Source organism: Ornithorhynchus anatinus, chromosome 8 (genome assembly GCF_004115215.2).
Source record: "Ornithorhynchus anatinus isolate Pmale09 chromosome 8, mOrnAna1.pri.v4, whole genome shotgun sequence".
Lineage (NCBI taxonomy): Eukaryota > Metazoa > Chordata > Mammalia > Monotremata > Ornithorhynchidae > Ornithorhynchus > Ornithorhynchus anatinus.
In genome coordinates this window covers 36,409,271-36,428,416 of record NC_041735.1, presented here as the reverse complement: position 1 = coordinate 36,428,416, position 19,146 = coordinate 36,409,271, and the positions used below count along the sequence as shown (strand labels likewise).

Genomic DNA, 19,146 nt, shown 5'->3' with positions numbered 1-19,146 from the left:
AACTGAGGCACTGAGAAGTTAAGTGACTTGCCCAAAGTCACACAGTTGACAAGTGGTAGAGCCGGGGTTCGAACCCATGACCTCTGACTCCAAAGCCCGTGCTCTTTCCAGTGAGCCACGCTGAATACCCCAGGCTTGAGGCCACAAATTTTGGAGGGTTTTTTGTTTTGGATTTTTTTCTTTATGAGTAATAATAATAATAATAATGTTGGTATTTGTTAAGTGTTTACTATGTGCAGAGCACTGTTCTAAGCACTGGGTTAGATACAGGGTAATCAGGTTGCCCCACTTGAGGCTCACAGTCTTAATCCCCATTTTACAGATGAGGTCACTGAGGCACAGAGAAGTGAATTGACTTGCCCACAGTCACACAGCTGACAAGGGGCAGAGGCGGAATTCAAACCCATGACCTCGGACTCCCAAGCCACTGAGGTCCACTGAGCCTGGACCTTCCTCTTGGTGAGGCTATCATAGGGTTATATTTTGCAAGTCTAAGGTAATTAAAGCACTATAATCACAGAAAGACCTTTAATTTGTTTTATATAGAATAGTTAAATTTACTTGCTACTGTAATTTTTAAAGTGCATACTCCATATTTCTTAAATAGCAGAAGTGCAAGTAAAGCCAATTTTAAATTGCATTTCTACTTCAGGGCATGGTTCTGATTAGTTGTGTTTAAAATAATTTCTTTCCATCATGTCCCCCATTTCTTTGGTTCTTTCATCTCACAGAAAACTAAATATGATGTCTTTCTAGTTTCACATGGATTACAAAATTACATTTTGTTGTAAATAGAACCCTGAACTCCTCTAAAAATAGTACAAAGGTATGCATGTGTACTAGTTATAATCCATAATGAAAAAAAATCAGTGATTACAGAAAATATAAGATGAATATTTTTTTTCAAGGCACCAGGTAAGACAGCAAATAGACTTGCAGCATTCTAAGTAATTAGGCAGAATACTTTTAAAGTATTCTGATGTGAGATGGGTTACTTGCATGCATAAGTAATTCAAATAGTCATTTCCCACCTGAATTGCACTTCAATATCCCAACCTTACCTAGAAAAGTAATTCAAAATGCTTTAACTTCTTCATGCCACACAAAAATTGATAGTTTTAGATTCTTGCTTTTATCACTGCAAACCAGTCCAAATCTCGCAAAGCATACTAAAATGGGAGAAGAGAAGCTGCCCTAACAGTAAGGTACATGTGCAATTCGCCAAAAAAAAGTAGCAATGGACAGGCCTATAAATGGACTCCCAATCCTCCTCGAGGCTACCATAAAAATCAAACCTGACTTTGCAGTCTTTGCTGCTAAATAGTATTTTACTGCCCACGAGAATCCTGCAGAATGCACTGAATCAACCACCTAATCAAAGTGCATCTCATTAGAACTATTCAAATAAAACATCCGGCACTGTCATCCGCACCTCCCTAAAACTCTCAGCCCCTCTCTCTGTGGCCTAGCCAACGGCCTTCTCTCCTCACCACCTGAGGCCGGCCCCACACAATCATATCTATTGAGCGCTTACTGTGTGCAAAGCACTGTACTAAATGGGAGAGCACGCTATAACAATATAACAGATACGTTCCCGGCCCGCAGTGAACTTACAGTCTAGAGCGGGAGACAGACGTTGATAGAAATAAATAAGTTACAGATATGGGCCCCCTCCGCCCCATCGAGGAGGTCCCATCCCGTCCTGCTTTTCACCACTCTGACAGGAATGAGAACAGCACCTGCAGCACAAGGTCTCATATAACCCTGAGACAGGTAGTGGCTGCAGAGCCAGTACTGTGGACTCAACCACGAGGATAAATTCTGCTCCTCTAGTTGCAGCTCCCTATTGGCTTTTGTTTTTATTCTGTGTATTGCATATCTTTTGTCGTCTCTTATGCTGTTTTCATGTTTTAATGTTTCAGCCCTTCCCTCTCTCCGGCTCTCATTTCCTCCTGCCTTCAGGATATCTCTAACTGGATGTCCCCCCTCCAAACATCTCACACTGAACCTGCCCAAAACAGAACTCATCTTCCCACCCAAAGCCTGTCTTTCCCATAATTGTAAACACCACCACTATCTTCCCTGTCTCACAAGCTTATAACCCTGGCATTATCCTCATCTCTCATTCCACCCACATATTCAGTCTGTCACTAAATCTTGTCAGTTCTACCCTCATAACATTGTTAAAATCCACCCTTCCTCTCCATCCAACCTGATACCATGCTGATCCAAGCACTCGTATCCCACCTTGACTACTGCAACAGCCTCCTTGCTGTAACCCCGCCTTATCTCCATTCCAGATAATTTTTCTAAAAAAAATTTAGTCCATGTCTTACCCCTCCTCAAGAACCTTCAAGCAAAAAACTCCTTACCATAAGCTTTAAAGCACTCAGTCAGCTCTCCCCCACCTACCTTACCTCATTGATTTCTACAACCCAACCCACACCCTCTGCTCCTCTCACTGTACCTTGATCTCACCTATCTTGCCACTAACCCCTTACCCATGATGTCCTCCCTCCCACCAATATACCACAATCTACCACTCTCCCCACCTTCAAAGTCCTATTAAAATCGTATTTCTTCCCAGAGGTCTTCCCCAATTAAACCATCTTTCCCCTGACATATTCTCCCTTCTTACTCTCTGTGCGTTTGGATCTGTACCCTTTAAGCAACTGACATTCACTCACCTTCAGCAACACGGCACTTACAAACATATCTGTAATCACTGAGAATGTCCATCTCGCCCTCTACACTGTAAACTTGTGGGCAGAGAATGTGATTACCATCTCTATATTAATGTACTCTCCAAGCGCCTAGAATGGTGCTCTGTGCATAAGCAGCACTCTAGACAGTAAACCTATTGTGTTTTAGATTTTCCCAATACATAAAAGTTTAAGTATGAACTAGTTTCAAAGCATATTCTCAAACCTTTTTCGAGTTCTTTAAAAGTGCAAACAATCCATTGGAAGTTGAATTTGACCCCATATTTGCCACTGACGGCATTAGCCTACATTTTAATAAAAATCCCATCTTTTGTCTTCTCATTTGATGATCTAAAAATCCATTTCATGTCCTGTTGGCAGAATGTTACTACTCTGTTGGTTTTAATACTGGGAAACCGCAGTTGGCAATTGCTGCACTTCCTCCATTTTCCTAAACAGGGAAGAAAAGTGAAAACGGAGGATCTTTCATTTAAAAACAACAAAAGATGAAAATCAAACCAATCTCAAGGGTGGCAAGCTTTCCATAAAAGCAGAGAAAAGTGATGATTTAAGGCATGATGGGGTATTTGCTAGGAGCTTGGAGAGAACCTTATGAGTCTATGTAAAGCTAAGAGAATGAGAATCACCATGCTCTGGTGGATAGAATACAGACCTGGGAGTCAGAAAGGAATTTGTTCTAATGCTGGCTTTGCCACTTGTCTGCTATGTGACCATGGACAAGGCCCTTCACTTCTCGGTATCTTAGCGATATCACCTGTAAAATGGGGATTAAAACTGAGCCCTATGTGGGACACGGACTGTGACCAACCCAGCACTTAGTATAGTGCCTGGCACGTAGTAAGTGCTTAAATTCCATATCGACAGAGATAAGCCCTTCCTTAACTCTTTCCCCAGAGAGTAGAAAAACAGTTACCATAAACCAAACACACTCAGTTTTGCCACAAAGCATGTTTCTCTATGCATTTTAGCTAAAACACTCTTAGGGAATTAGGGAACGTTTCCCCGAAAATGTGAGGCGATTTGAATATAGTCCACTATTATGTGAGAAGCATCCATTTGTGCATAAGCTCACAGTATTAGACACGAGGACTACTACAGCACAAGTCTTTTCTTAACACAGAATTGTGCCACAGTGCAGTCTGCCTCCCCCCAGTATCAGAGAACTGAGGGCACATAGATTCGAGATGAGTCACATTTAAGAAAGATCTTCTCGTACTCCAACTAAAGCAATCTGAAATAACGGACTGCCTAGTCACATAGAAATAATGGTCGAAAGAAAGCCTAATACCAAGATTCATGTGACCAGACGGAGACTCTTCAGGGGACTTACAAACGACCGTGCTCTCGAGTGATCTTGCAGAGATAACTCCAATGAAGCGGACGAAAACATTAGGCCAAGTAAAATCAATACAAAAAACATTACATGTATAATGAGGAGGGCACCAAACCACTGAAATAATAGGAGAGACACTCTTCTATAGCAGTATCAAAAACACTCTTCTTGCTCATTCAGCTTCATCAATCCAGACTAATGGATTCGAGTTACAGAATGCCAAACAAGGGCAGTAATTAACATGAACCTTATTTATCTACTGTACTTCAGACTGTCCCAAAGCAGCATCGGCTTCAAGTCAATCATGTTCTGGAAAAGCAAGGAGTGATTTAAAGGTAATTACTTTGTTGATTGCTTAAATGGAGCAAGCTTCTCTTTTTACTTTTCCTTCAATGCCTCTTTCTGTATAAAGCTTACGATAGCAGGGAACGAATTCACTGTGCACTGGAAAAAGCCTGGATATTATCTAGTTCTTCCAAGCAGACACTAAAAAGGGAGCAAAGGGCCCATGTGGAGTGGCAATGCTCCCACAGCAAAGCAGCAAAAACTTCTGCAATTTTAACTAACAGGCAGAATTGCAGGGGGAATTTGCTGCCACCTGGTGATTAATCTCACGCCTTCCCAGGGCCGCACGTTAGTCCAAGTTCTCAATCATCTGATGAGCTTCACTGGGGGACTCAAACAAGGTGAACCCCCCTCAAGTCACATCTCTTCCAAGAGGCCTTCTCTATGCCCTGAGGTCCCCCATCTGCCCTCCCCTCTGCAGCGTGGCTCAGTGGAAAGACAGTGGGCTTGGGAGTCAGAGATCACGGGTTCTAATCCCGGCTCCGCTAGTCAGCTGTGTGACCTTGGGCAAGTCACTTAACTTCTCTGTGCCTCAGTTCCCTCATCTGTAAAATGGGGATGAAGTCTGTGAGCCCTGTGTGGGACAACCTGATTGCCTTGTATCTACCCCAGCGCTTAGAACAGTGCTCGGCACATAGTAAGTGCTTAACCAATACCAACATTTATTCAATAGTATTTATTGAGCGCTTACTATGTGCAGAGCACTGTTCTAAGTGCTGGGGTAGATACAGGGTAATCAGGTTGTCCCACGTGAGGCTCACAGTTAATCCCCATTTTACAGATGAGGTAACTCAGGCCCAGAGAAGTGAAGTGACTTGCCCACAGTCACACAGCTGACAAGTGGCAGAGCCGGGAGTCGAATCCATGACCTCTGACTCCGAAGCCCAGGTTCTTTCCACTGAGCCACACTGCTTCCCCACCGATACTCACCCCAGCCCCACAACACTTATGAACAAAGCTGCAATTTATTTTAAGGCCTATCACCCCTGTAATAATAATAATAATAATAATGATAATGGCATTTGTTAAGTGTTTACTATGTGCAAAGCACCGTTGTAAGCGCTGGGGAGGATACAAGGTGAGGAGGTTGTCCTACGTGGGGCTCACAGTCTTAATTCCCGTTTTACAGATGAGGTAACTGAGGCACAGAGAAGTTGTGACTTGCCCAAAGTCACACAGCTGACAAGCGGCGGAGCTGGGATTTGAACCCTTGACCTCTGGGTCCCAGGCCTGTGCTCTTTCCACTGAGCCACGCTGTAGAAAGTAAGATCCTTGTGAGCAGGGTTCTGTTGCACTGCACTTTCCAAGGAGCTTAGCACAGTGCTCCTCTCTTGGTAATTGCTCAATTAATTCGATCGATTGACCGCCTGGTAGAGTCAAGGGCTGGAAAGAATCCAAATGAGGTTCTCCTGGCTGGAAATGCTGTTGCCCTAGGAGGTTTGGGCTTCTACTGACTCAACCCAGAGAGCTATTCTTGTCTGGAGAGGAGGAAGAATAAACCCAACAGACTCTTGCTATAGGACCCATACTACCTGTGGAGAATTCCAGTAGCATTGTGCCTGGAATAGAGTTCCCGTTAGGTACAGCTGAGAAGCAGCGTGGCTCAGTGGAAAGAGAATGGGCTTGGGAGTCAGAGGTCATGGGTTCGAATCCCGGCTCTGCCACTAGTCAGCTGTGTGACTGTGGGTAAGTCACTTAACTTCTCTGTGTCTCACTTACCTCATCTGTAAAATGGGGATTAAGACTGTGAGCCCCACGTGGGACAACCTGATTACCCTGTGTCTACCCCAGTGCTTAGAACAGTGCTCGGCACATAGTAAGTGCTTAACAAATACCAACATTATTACAGCCACCTGGTGTAGGAAATCCTCCAGTGGCCCATACCACTTCAATCAATCCATGGTATTTATTGAGCGCTTACTATATGCAGGGCACTGTACTATGCGCTTGGAAGAGTATAATACAACAGAATTAGCAGCCGCATTTCCCGCCTATAGTGAGCTTACGGTCTAGAGGGGGAAACAGACATTAATATAAGTAACATAATATATAATAATAATGTTGGTATTTGTTAAGCGCTTACTATGTGCAGAGCACTGTTCTAAGCGCTGGGGTAGATACAGGATAATCAGGTTGTCTCACCTGAGGCTCATAGTTAATCCCCATTTTACAGATGAGGTCACTGAAGCCCAGAGAAGTGGTGACTTGCCCACAGTCACACAGCTGACAAGTGGCAGAGGCGGCATTCGAACCCATGACCTCTGACTCCCAAGCCCGGGCTCTTTCCACTGAGCCACGCTGCTTCTCTCAATTTAAAGACATGTACATAAGTGCTGTGGGGTTGGGGCAAATATCAAATGCCCAAAGGTCACAGATTCAAGTGCACAGACGACGCAGAAGGGAGAATGTCCCGGGTAAGATGGCTTAATCGGGGAAGGCCTCTTGGAGGAGATGTCGCCTTAATAGGTTTTGAAGATGGAGAGTTGTGGCCTGGTGTATAAGGAGGGGCAGGGAGTTCCAGGCTAGAGGAAGGATGTGGGACAGAGGTCAGCGGTGAGATAGACGAGATTGGGGCACAGTGAGTAAGATGGTGCCAGAGGAGCAGAGTGCGCAGGCTGAGCTGTAGTAGGATATCAATGAAGTGAGGTAGGATGGAGGTGAACTGACTGAGTGCTTTAAAGCCATGGTATTAAAGGAGAGAGCCTGTATAAGCACACAGACTGAATTCTGTCTGGAGGAGAATTCCTGTCCAGATCCGGTTAGGGCTGTTGGTGTCTGAGCCCTTCATTACGTCTTGACCCGTGATCATTAACTTCAGAACTACGGCGGATATCCAGAAGGCTCTCAGAGCAGTTGGTCTGCTAGGGGTACTGGGAGAGGAGCTCGAGTGAAATTCAAGGTAATTAATTATGGTATTTGTTAAGTGCTTACTATGTGCCACACACTGTTCTAAGCGCTGGGGTAGATACAAGGTAATCAGGTTGGACAGAGTCCCTGTCCCATGTGGGGCTCACAGTCTCAATCCCCATTTTACAGATGAGGGAACTGAGGCACAGAGAAATGAAGTGACTTGCCTAAGGTCACACAGCAGCCAAGTGGCAGAGCTGGGATTAGAACCCACAACCTCCACCTCCCAAGCCCTTGCTCTTGCCACTAGGCCATGTCTGAGTATTCACAACTAATGTACAAGCAAAAGTTAAACTGCAAAATTCCAAAAGAGGGGGGCATTAAAGCCAAAACCAAATGAAAACTCATCCCCACATATACTTTTTTCTAAGCGCACAACTGCAAATTTTTTAAATTACTTAAGACAGGGTTCTAACAAGGTATTCTCATATTCATCATATGCCCTTTTCCCAACTCTTCTCCAAGATAAACAATTCTACTTACTTAAACCTTTCTTCATAAGTCTTAATTTACAGCTCTTTACCCGTTTAAGGGTCTCCTCTGTATTATTTATTTCTTCTCCAAGACTAGACACCTATGCTTAAGTGCAAGATTTTTGCCCCATCTATGCTCTGGGTAAATGTTCTGAAAAGTGGAACAACAGATTGCAACCAGTTCTAAGCATCTGCTTTAAATGTCACTAGAAATTCATTCTATTGAGGAGTTCCCAAATTAATATGAACCTAATCAATTAATGTGAGGAAAAATACAGATGGTTAGTTGATAAATACATATTTTATGTAAAAATGAACACTGTATATACAGAAGGGATGCAACTAAGATGTCTCATGTAAAGGTCTGATAATTATAAAATCTAAGTTACAGATCATTTGATATTATTCATTTATATAATGTGTACTTATCATACAGTGAATAAAAAAAGCCACTGGGGATTTTAAGCCCTTCTAAGAAGCTTTGGTAATAATTTTGTTTCTCTTCACATTTTTTCACACAAAACCTCATCAAGTGACTTTTAAATGCCACATTATCTGCTGTGTTAAGCATACCCTATAATAAAAGTATGATTGTTTAAAATGCAGTGAATTATGACCATCCAGAAAGACTGGTTTATATTTAGTCTTTACAGATAGTAGCATTCATTTAAATGGCTCAGAAAATGTTTAAAGCAATGTTCAGCTTGCATTAATATAAAGAATCAATAGGCCATTTGCTAACTAAACTTTACTATTCAGTACAAAAACATTTTTATCACAGTGTGCCACCTAGAATGTCTAACATTTGATGAGTAAAAGAGTCAGCATTGGGCACACCAACTGGAAATGAGAGGTCCCAAGATGCTTATCCCATTTGTCACTTGTACCATCTTTCAAAATTTGACCCTTAGGTAATTGAAAACTCAGTAATTGAATTAGGGGAAACAAAGATTATGATTCACTGTGTTATCTCACTGGGCTTGATACAGCTTTGGAACTATGCTTTGGAGAAACAGCAGTGTCTAGTGGAAAGAGCGCGGGCCTGGGAGTCAGAGGACGGAGGAGGGAACATGTCTAACTCCTCCGTTTTTTCTGCACTCTCCCAAGCATTTATTACAATGCTCTTCACAAAGCAAGTGCTCAATCAATATGATCAATTGATTGATTGACCTGGGTTCTAATCCCAGCTCTGCCACATGTCTGTGTGATCTTGGACAGGTTACTTAACTTCTCTGTGACTCAGTTACCTCATCTGAAAAGTGGGGATTAAGACTGAACCCCATATAGAAGATGGACTGTGTCCAAATGACTAGCTTGTATCTAAGCATGTAGTACAGTGCCTGAAACATAGTAAGCACTGCATATATTGAAAAAAAATATGCAAACCAGGAAAGGTGAATTAGGAGACCTGGAGTAAAAAAAAAAATCTAACTCCTGTCCTGCCATTAGGACCTAATAAAGTCCCTCACCTGCCATTTAAAGTGTTCTTTACCCTCTTAGCGAGTGCTTCTACATCATTCCCTCCCCTCTCTCAAGCTGACCTGAATAACTTAGCCTACCCTCTTGGAGAGAGCCATAACGGTTTTACTGTAAATTTCATCCTTTTTTTTCCATTGTGCTAGTTTCAGTGTTACTCTTTGGAGATAAAAAAAAAAAACCCAAAATGTAATTTGTCTGGAAAATAAAATTGAAGTTTTTAATCAATGTCAAGTTCTTGAACTTGAGACTGATACCAGCCCAAACAACAACAAAAAAGATAAAATTGTAGACTATTTTGCATTTTAAGATTTGTTCTCTTATTTGTACAAGGACAGGTTTGTGTTTAACACAAGAGCGAATCCTATGGTATAAGAGTTGAGAGACATCATGGCCCAGTGGATACAGCACAGGCCTGGGAGTGAGAAGGACCTGAGTTCTAATCCTGGCTCTACCACTGGTCCGCTGTGTGAACTTGTGCAAATCACTTCACTTCTCTGGACCTCAGTTACCTTATTTGTAAAATGGGGTTAAGACCATGAGCTCTATGTTAGGCAGAGCCTCTGTCCAACTCAATTATCTTTTATCTACTCCAGTCCTTAATACATTGCCTGGCACATTGTAAGTGCTTAATTAGCACAATTATTATTGCTATTATTATATTTGGATCATGACAGGCAGTTATTCAAGAAGCAGCGTGGCTCAGTGGAAAGAACACGGGTGTGGGAGTCAGAGGTCATGCGTTCGAATCCTGGTTCTGCCACTTGTCAGCTGTGTGACTGTGGGCAAGTCACAACTTCTCTGTGCCTCAGTTACTTCAACTGTAAAATGGGGATTAAGGCTGTGAGCCTCACGTGGGACAATCTGATTACCCTGCATCTACCCCAGCGCTTAGAACAGTGCTCTGCACACAGTAAGCACTTAACAAATACCAACAATATTATTATTATTAAATTCTCTCCATTTTATCTTTTAGCTCATTCTTCTCAGCTGTAGATTCTTTCTGAAGTAGGGCTGAATTGAATAGTCTGGGAACCTTCCTTGGGTTTAGATTGATATCCCACCCTGATCAATGGGGCAGTGATAAGAGCTCGATGCAGAGGGACCCAGGGAGTAATGTTAATACATGGTAGCAGTTTAGATGGAAAGGAAAGGGTGGATTTTAGTGCTGTTGTGAAGGTTGAACCAGCATGATTTAGTGACGGTTTGAATACATGGGTTGAATGAGAAAGCGGAGTCAAGGATAACACCAAGGTTACGGGCTTGAGTCGTCAACTTCAAGGTGGTAGCTGAAGCCTTGTAAACAGATGAGGACAGATGAGGACCCAGAGAGAGTGGATATAGAACAAAAAGAAAAGGCTGACACAGAAGAATAGGAAGCAGACATTTAAGGGACGAGAGGTAGAAGAGAAGCCAGCAAACAAAACTGTAGCAATGGCCAGAGGTAGGAGGGGAACCAGGTCATTACCGTGTCAGCAAAGCAAAACCTGAAAGTTGAAAACAGGGTGGACTTAGAAAGTTGACTGGAAACCCCACCTTGTAAAAACAAGAGAAAGATCAAAGGAGAGAAGAAGAGTGGTGAGGCAGGATAGCACTCAATCAGTTCTCCCCTTCACATTTAGACTACCTCATCTCCCACTACAAACCAACCTGCATACTTTACTCCACTAATGCCAACCTACTTTTCGTTTCTCTATCGATCCCTTCCTTATATCCCCCCTCTGGCCCTCCCGCTCCCCTCCCCGTTTCCATTACCCTCTCCCACTTCATATCCAACAAACTACCACTCTCATGTGGAAAGCCTCACTAAAACATCTCCTCCAAGCAGCTTTCCCCAACTAACCTATTATTTTCCCTCCCTGTTAGCCCTACCCTCTGCATTATCTATGTACTTGGGTCTCACTTTGTTACCCCAACCCAACAGCACTTACGTACATATCCTTATACTCTGCTCTTTCTCCTAACTGTAATTTACTTTAATGTCCATCTCTCCCATTAAATTGTAAAATCCTTGAGGTCAGAATTCATGGCTACCAACTCTATTGTGCTGTACTCTCTCAAGCACCAATTACAAGGCTTAGCATTCAGTAAGTACTCAAATACACTGATTGATTGATGGAGCAACTTTTGAAAAGCTCTCCCTTGAAGGTTTCAAATTTCCCAATTTAGCAGGCTTGTCAGGAGTTGGAAGGGAGGGAGGTGCTGGGCATGAGATTTTATGAGGAGCTTTAGGAAGGCCCATTGAATTTGAAGTGGTTGGCATTTAAGCAAGTGCCTGGATTTCTGTCAGCTTGCATTCAGCTGCTCGAACAAAGGAGCAGAGGAAGCAGATTGTGGGGTGACTGTGGGGGTAGAGGGCAAAAGTGGAGGGTGGAGGTGGGGGCCTAATTCACAGCACCATATTTCGACATCAAAGTAGGGGTCAGGTGGGCAAGGAATCCAGAATGGGTGTGAAGAGAAGTGGGTCCAGAGTATTAAGGTTGCAGAAGAAGATGAAGGAACAAGTTTACCTGAGGGGCAGTGAGGTGGGGGAGAGATGATACGGTGTTGGGTTAGAGTGTTGCGGTTAACTGGAGATGGCACAGTGCTTTGAGATGATTAGATCTAGTGAGCTTCTAAGGATAGGCGTAGCAGGAGGTCAGCAGATCTGGGAAGTAAAAGCAAACAGATGGCTAGATGGTCAGAAGGATCGTCAGTGTGGAGTTTAAAGTGGCCTAGGATCTAAGTAAGAGAAGGGACAAGAGGAGGAAGGTGAGAAAAACATCAAAAATAAATACAAAATTCAAAAACCAGGACAGCTATAGATAAAACAAGTAACAGCAGAAGGTGGTAAAGATGGATCGTGTGTGATTTCAAAGGAAAGAAGAGGGTGAGAAGGAGCAAAAAAAGACATTTTCCCCTAAAGAAGGGGGAAATGGGAGAATATGAAATGTCTCTTGAAAGAGAGAGAAAGCAAAGGAGACAGTGACCAGCCATGAGCCAAGTCTTGGTGATGATGAAGAGGGGAGGGAAGCTGGGAAGGAACAGTCACGAATGACAGGGAGTTTGCCCACAGTGTAATGAGGAATCCACAGACCACCAGTGGAATGGGATTGTGGGACTGGGGGAAAGCAGAAACGGAGAACAAGAGGTGGGAAATATAAGGGTGATAGGTGTTGGGAAGAAATAATATGGATTTGGAGAAAAGAGAGGGAAAGGGTGTGAAGAGTAAGCTATCCAGTTCAAGATCAAGATCTTTCTTCAGGCAGATGAGCTGCCAACTCCTTTTGCTTCCCCAGTGTCCTCAAGTGTGTAAGGCCTTTCTGTCTTCTCTGTTCTGATAAGAGGCGGGAGAAGGAAAGTGGTGGAGCAATCAATTAATGGTACTTATTAAGCAGTTACTGTTACTTTTAAGCAGAGGACTGTACTAAGCATTTGGAAGAGCACAATGCAGCAGAGTTGGGAGACAAATTCATTCCCTGCTCTGGAGAGGAGGGAGGGGGGAGTGGAGAGGAGCTTTTAGCTAAGAGCACATGGTTCAAGACCCTGGCCCTTCAGACTACTTGCTATGGTATGGTTTCCGGATAGGCTCTAGATTGGTGGGTGAAGTGACCAAATTATGATAAATGGTAAAAGCTGGCAGACAGCTTTGAAGCCAATCATCAGAAATTCTGGCCTAATGTTGTGGCAAGTCAGTAGCCATTGGAGAGTTTGGGTGGTGAAGAGATGTCCCGAATGATATTTTAGAAAGACAATCTAGGTGGTGGAGTGTACCATAGAGCCAAGAGTCCCCTCGAACCTTTTAGAGTTTTATGGCAAGAAGAACAATGAGGAAGCTGTTCATTAATGTGTAAGGGGGACATAATGAGAGCTTGAAATAGGGTGATTTTCAGAAAGAGTAGAAAAAGGAGGCAGGGACTTAACTGGATGGAAAATTTAGATTAAAAACCTGAAAGTTTTCCTAAAATGCAATCAGTAAGAAAGGTTTTGAATCTCCTATACTGGAGGTGTTTAAAAAATACATATAGCATTGTTTAGATAAGACCTTGACAGGGATGATGGACTAAAAGAACTTCTATGAAAAAACTCCCTCGAACCCCAATATACTACTGCACAGGTAACTATGAAGAGTTGTCACTCTTTCAAGTCTGGTTTAAAGCCAAGCATTTATCTTTTACTTTGCAAACGTTCTGGTTTTTGGGGTTACACTGCCATTTTTCTAACCCCCCACCAAAAAATCCACAGAACTGGGATCCTTTATACTACAATTCTATGTGGTTCGAAGTTTCAATTAGTAAATAGTTCCCAACACTCCTAATTTCCCACCTCTGGGTGATCAAGGGAATTAACATGATTGAGGTGTGGGGACTCAGGGAAGTAATCAGCTCTGCACAACAGGTGTTTTCATTTCATGATTTGGGTTAGGAATTGTTTTTCCCTCCAGACAGATCTGTTCTGGTATAACCCAGTCCACACACTGGTGCAAGTAGACTCAGTATGGGAAGGAATTACCAGGTACATGAGCATGGCATTACTCAAGATGAGGTAATTGCTACACTTCCCAGATTCAGTCTTACTGCACCATACTCGCAGTATTTCATATTTGTACTTATGAAACTTTATATTACTTAGAACAGAAAAATAACAAGTGGCAAAGGTGTAGCCTGCTAATAGCAGTGAACAGAAAACTGTAGGAATTTGGACAGAAAAAATGTCAGTGATAATCTCAAATTATCTACTGCATTAATTCCTGTGGTATCCATGGTTATCAAGCAATAGTGTTTACTAAACTATTTTGTTTGCAGAACATGATACCGAACACTAGAAAAGTACAACAGATGTTTAAAAACAAATTCCTGCCCACAGGCTATTGACCTTGTAGTAAACAGGTTATTATAATACCACAAGCAGCATGGTCAGTTGGAAAGAGCATGGACCTGGAAGTCACAGGACCTGGGTTCTAATCCTAGCTCCATGACGAACCCTCTGTGGGACCTTGAACAAAGTGTCTCAGTTCTCTCATCTGCAAAATGGGGATTCAATACCTGTTCTCCTTCCTAGTTAGACTGTGAGCCCCATATGGGACCTGATTATCTTGCATCTACTCCAGGGCCTAAACAGTGGTTGGCACGAGGCAGATGTTCAACCAATACCACAGTTATTATTATATGATTTTCCAGTAAATTGAGTTTCTTCAGAAACACAACAACTGAGTTTTAGCAAAAAACATTCGTACATTAAGTTCTCATCAAGTCCTCAACCTATAGTTTTATAAGCAGCATTTCAAGTGGCTTATGAACTCCAGTGGGAGCTATGACAACCTGTCACGTAGAATGAGCCGCTGCCCTCTTTTCCACATGTCTCTTCTCCCTGGCTGTCAACTATTCAGGTCCAATACTGTACCCTTACTATGAGAATTAAAGCTAATCATGTAATTGAATTTTTAAATTAACTCACTACTTTAAAAAGATTAAGAATCTTCTCGGTTAGACCCCAATGGTTACTAATAAGGACATTTTTCTTGATAGAGTCCTGTTCGTGGAGGCCAGATAATGAAGTACTAATGGAATAAAATTACTTTTCAGTCACAACTAAACCTTTAAAACCCAAGATGACATGTAGGAACAAATGCCTGCTGAGTTTCTGCAGTAGCTATTTCAACTTAAGCTTAGAAGAAAAGCCTTTCAGCTTGCATTTTGTGGCTTTTGGTATTTGAATGACCTCTGTTGGCTACTCAAATGATCACACCCATTCCCTAAAAATAGCCAATAATTCCATAAGGATTAGCCATAAATGCCGCTCCAGGTGGTGCGAAAAATAAAAAATCTCAGGATTATAATATTGTCTGATTCAAACAAGGAAAACTAGCATAATAGAATACCCTAACTTCCTTGTAGGCAGGTAACATGTCTACCAACTCTGATACATCGTACTCTCCCAAGCATGTAGTACTGTGCTTTGTACAAGATAAGTGCTCAGTAAATACCACTGACATATAGATTTTATTCCAAATGACATCCTTCAAAATAACTGTTTTTCCCCAATTAGATGCCCTATTGTTAGCACAAATTGTAAGTATTCTAAACACTGAATCCAAGTCCATTTTTTTTTCCAATCCTTTCCATTTAGAGTTACTCACTGAATTACCTGTGGTATATCTCAAATCACACAGGTCAACAATGCTGAGGGCATTGTTTTTCATCATTTTTGAAGATGACATCTCTGCATGCTATGGATGTAGTTGAAAAGATCTATGCACGATCCATTTCACATTGTGAGGATATAGGCCTATAGGCAAGGATATAGGCAATTTAAAGCACTGTTTTCTAGACTGCTTCTTCATATTTGATCTGCCCAAGGATAGCAGCCTTTCTCGTCATTGCTACTCACCAGATTGTCCCTCTCCTAACACTGTCTACCAATAGCATATTACTACTCCTCCACCAACTCTCTCTTCTTGACCTCCTGGATATCTACCCCTCCTCATTCTAGTTAGACCATAATCACCATTCCTCCTCTTTAGATCATCTCTTTATTTCTTTGGTTTGCTCTATGTTTGTTTGGCTCAGGATGAGTCAGAGGCCACCTGACCAAATTAAGCCATTAGCAGATTTCTGTGAGTTTTTATTCTAAGGATCAACACCAGACTGGTTCTCACCAAAGGATTGGTGATGGTATTTGGCAGGAGATGGAGCCTTTGAGCCTGGATACAAGAGGTCCTGGGGTCCCCTCTTTAGAGCAAGGCCCGGAGGGAGAGCCGACATTTGTCTCTTTTAGGTCATTTTGGTGCTCAACTCTGTGCAAAATTTTTGTAACATTATAATGGGGTGGGGCTACTATATGGGGTAAATTAAGCCCAGCAATAAGAGGAGTTGGAGGAAGAAAGGAGGAGAAAAGGAAGAAAAAGAAAGTCTTTAGTTGACTACATTCTCCCACGTGCTGCAAGCAATAGGAATTCAGTGAATTAACTCCCACCTCTCTTCTCTCCCTCCCCAGAGAACACCCAAGAAAGCAACCATTTCAAAAGAACTCGCTTCCCCTGGTATAAGGCAGCTCTGCTCCATTAGTGTTTTCTAGCCCTACTCCTCCTCCTCTCCTGGCACAGACTGCTATCATCGCATGCAGTTCTGTGGTACAAAGAATCTTATTTCTGTCTCAAAAATCAGGGTGGGACAATTATGGTAGCAGATACGGTATTTCTTGGTGTTCTTTCTGAGTTGGCTTCTGTAGTCCTGGAGGGGTGGAGCAGCCTCCTGACCCAAAATGGCGCTAAGTCATTAATGAAGTTGCGTGAGTTGTTTTCTAAGCGTCAACTCTGGGCTGATGTATCAACAACTCCCTGATATCACTCCTTTCCATTCAATGTGGTCTAGTGAAAGCGCATAGGCCTGGGAGCCAAAGGACCAGCTTCAACACTACCCTGCTATGTGACCTTGGGCAAGTCACATAACTTCTGGACCTCAGTTTCTTCAACTGCAAAATGGGGATTCAATATCTGTTATCTCTCCTACTTAGCTGTGTGCTCCATGTGGCAGAGGGACTGTGTAAAAATCCCAGGTTTTTTTTTTTTTACCTTGTATCTATGCCAGCGTGTAAAAAGTGTATCATTAACCTCTATCTACCTCAAAGTTTAGAACACGTAAGCGCTTAAATACCATTAAAAAATAAATATAAAATACTTTCCAACACAAAGAAAATTCACATATTCTATAACTATGGATCTTCGATCCTTCATACCGGTCAGTTTGAGCAACAGTAGGGTCTGCTGTGGAGATGTCACATAAATACTCTGCTCCAAGGCCACAGCCCACACCTGATTTCTTAAAGACCTCAACAATCGGTTTTGGTAGGATTTGAGTGGCTCGCTCCACCACGGTGTTCAAATTGAGTAAGGTCACAGCAAAGTCTGCTGTTTGAAGGCAGGTGGGGATACACTGTTCTACAGCCACAGATTGCTCCCGTACCCTAACCAACCATTACACAAGGCATGCTACTAGCATCTAGGAAGCCGACTCCGAGCAGATGGAGGGACGTTACAATGGTTATCAAGAGAAATGGTTGTAGCAGAGAAGTACACATTTAATTGGAGAGAACCAGTATTGAAAAAAGAAAGATCAGTGAGAAAGAGATTACAGAAGCCCATTCAGGACTAGATAGCTAGAAACTCACCCTCTCAGGGATTTAGGCCTCAACTTGAACTGCTTTATTCAGCTCTTTAGAGCTTTAGCGTCAAGAAATATTTATGCTATTGTTCTACTAGATAGAAAACTCAACTTGTCACCATGGAATATCTGAAATTACTGACATCTGGATTAAATCAATTGAAAATACACTCCCGCATCAAAACAGCAAATAATTTATTAGAATTAAGATATAAAATTCATGCAATCTGCCTGGTATGAATGTTTGTCTAATGCTTCTGTGCTTGCAAATAACTGTATAACAACTGGAAAGGATGAAAACTACCCTCAAATCAAAATCAAAAGGGATGTTTCCTGGGTTTTTTAAATTTTTTTATTTTTTTTGGTAATGCAACATGGCTCAGTGGAAAGAGCATGGTTTTAAGAGTCAGGGGATTTAATCCCAGCTCTACCACCTGCCTATGTGATTTTGGGAAAGTAACAACTTCTCTGTGCCTCAGTTTTCTCATCTGTAAAATGGGGATTAAATAACTCTTCTCCCTCCCACTTAGACTGTGTGCCCCAAGGGGGACAGACACTGTGACAACCTGATTATCCTGTAGCTGCCCTAGCTTTTTGTACAGACCATAAAACTACCCTCAAATCAAAATCAAAAGGGATGTTTCCTGGGTTTTCTAAATTTTTTAATTTTTTTTTGGTAATGCAACATGGCTCAGTGGAAAGAGCATGGTTTTAAGAGTCAGGGGATTTAATCCCAGCTCTACCACCTGCCTATGTGATTTTGGGAAAGTAACAACTTCTCTGTGCCTCAGTTTTCTCATCTGTAAAATGGGGATTAAATAACTCTTCTCCCTCCCACTTAGACTGTGTGCCCCAAGGGGGACAGACACTGTGACAACCTGATTATCCTGTAGCTGCCCTAGCTTTTTGTACAGACCATAACACAAGAGCACTTAAATAATAATAATAAATGCCAAAATCCAAATTTCTGATAGCATTTTCTCCCCAAAATTATTCCTATGAGAACAACAATGAAGTTATCCTTCTAAAAAAATGAAAATAACTTTGGTCATAGCAATGCAAGTCTCGTAATTCTACCAAGTATACTTTTAACAATGGCTAGACTTTAAGTGATCTACATTTCAATATGGATCTGTGCTTTCAGTGTATAGGCTTCTGATTATTTCATTAGATAATCATTTCCACAACAACTTGAAGAAAAAGAAAGCTGTGTAAACCTCTGGCTAGTAATCAAAATACTTTAACTTTTCACAACACTTAAATACGATAAAAAATTACCTCAGTAACAGGTACATTTTCATTAAGTTCTATTGTACGTGACGCCAGCAAACCAATCACCCGAGCAACTTTGGAACGTCTGGAAATTAAAAGAAATCAGTTAACCTCTTGAAAAAACACCTAGTAATAATCACAGTATTCATTAAATGTCCAGGTGAGAATTACGTAGTCACTGTGAATAAGAGAAGGTGAAGGGGTGGTGAAAGCTAAGGATGAAATAATATCATGAAACAAGGGCCGTGAAATATACAGTAAGGATAATTTACTGCATCCTGTAAATATCAGTGAAAAGAATGTATTTATTAAAAACAAACACGACTGAATAAAAATCGAGGCATAATTTACAGTATGCCTAAGGCAGTGCCAGTGGGATTATAATAAAGTAGAAGTCTATTGCCATTATAGAAAATGTACCCTTGCAGTTTCAAGGTTTCAGCCGAAGTACCAACCACCTAATCATTGATGTTCTC

The 19,146-nt window shown here is 41.9% G+C and overlaps 1 protein-coding gene across 1 annotated transcript in view; it reads right to left on the bottom strand.

The window, feature by feature from the left end:
* ULK4 (unc-51 like kinase 4) overlaps positions 1 to 19,146 on the bottom strand; it is a 497,317-nt gene that overhangs the window by 428,844 nt on the left and 49,327 nt on the right. Inside the window, 1 exon segment of the mRNA XM_029071432.2 lies at positions 18,677 to 18,755. Within this exon segment, the coding sequence (XP_028927265.1) occupies positions 18,677 to 18,755 (79 nt within the window).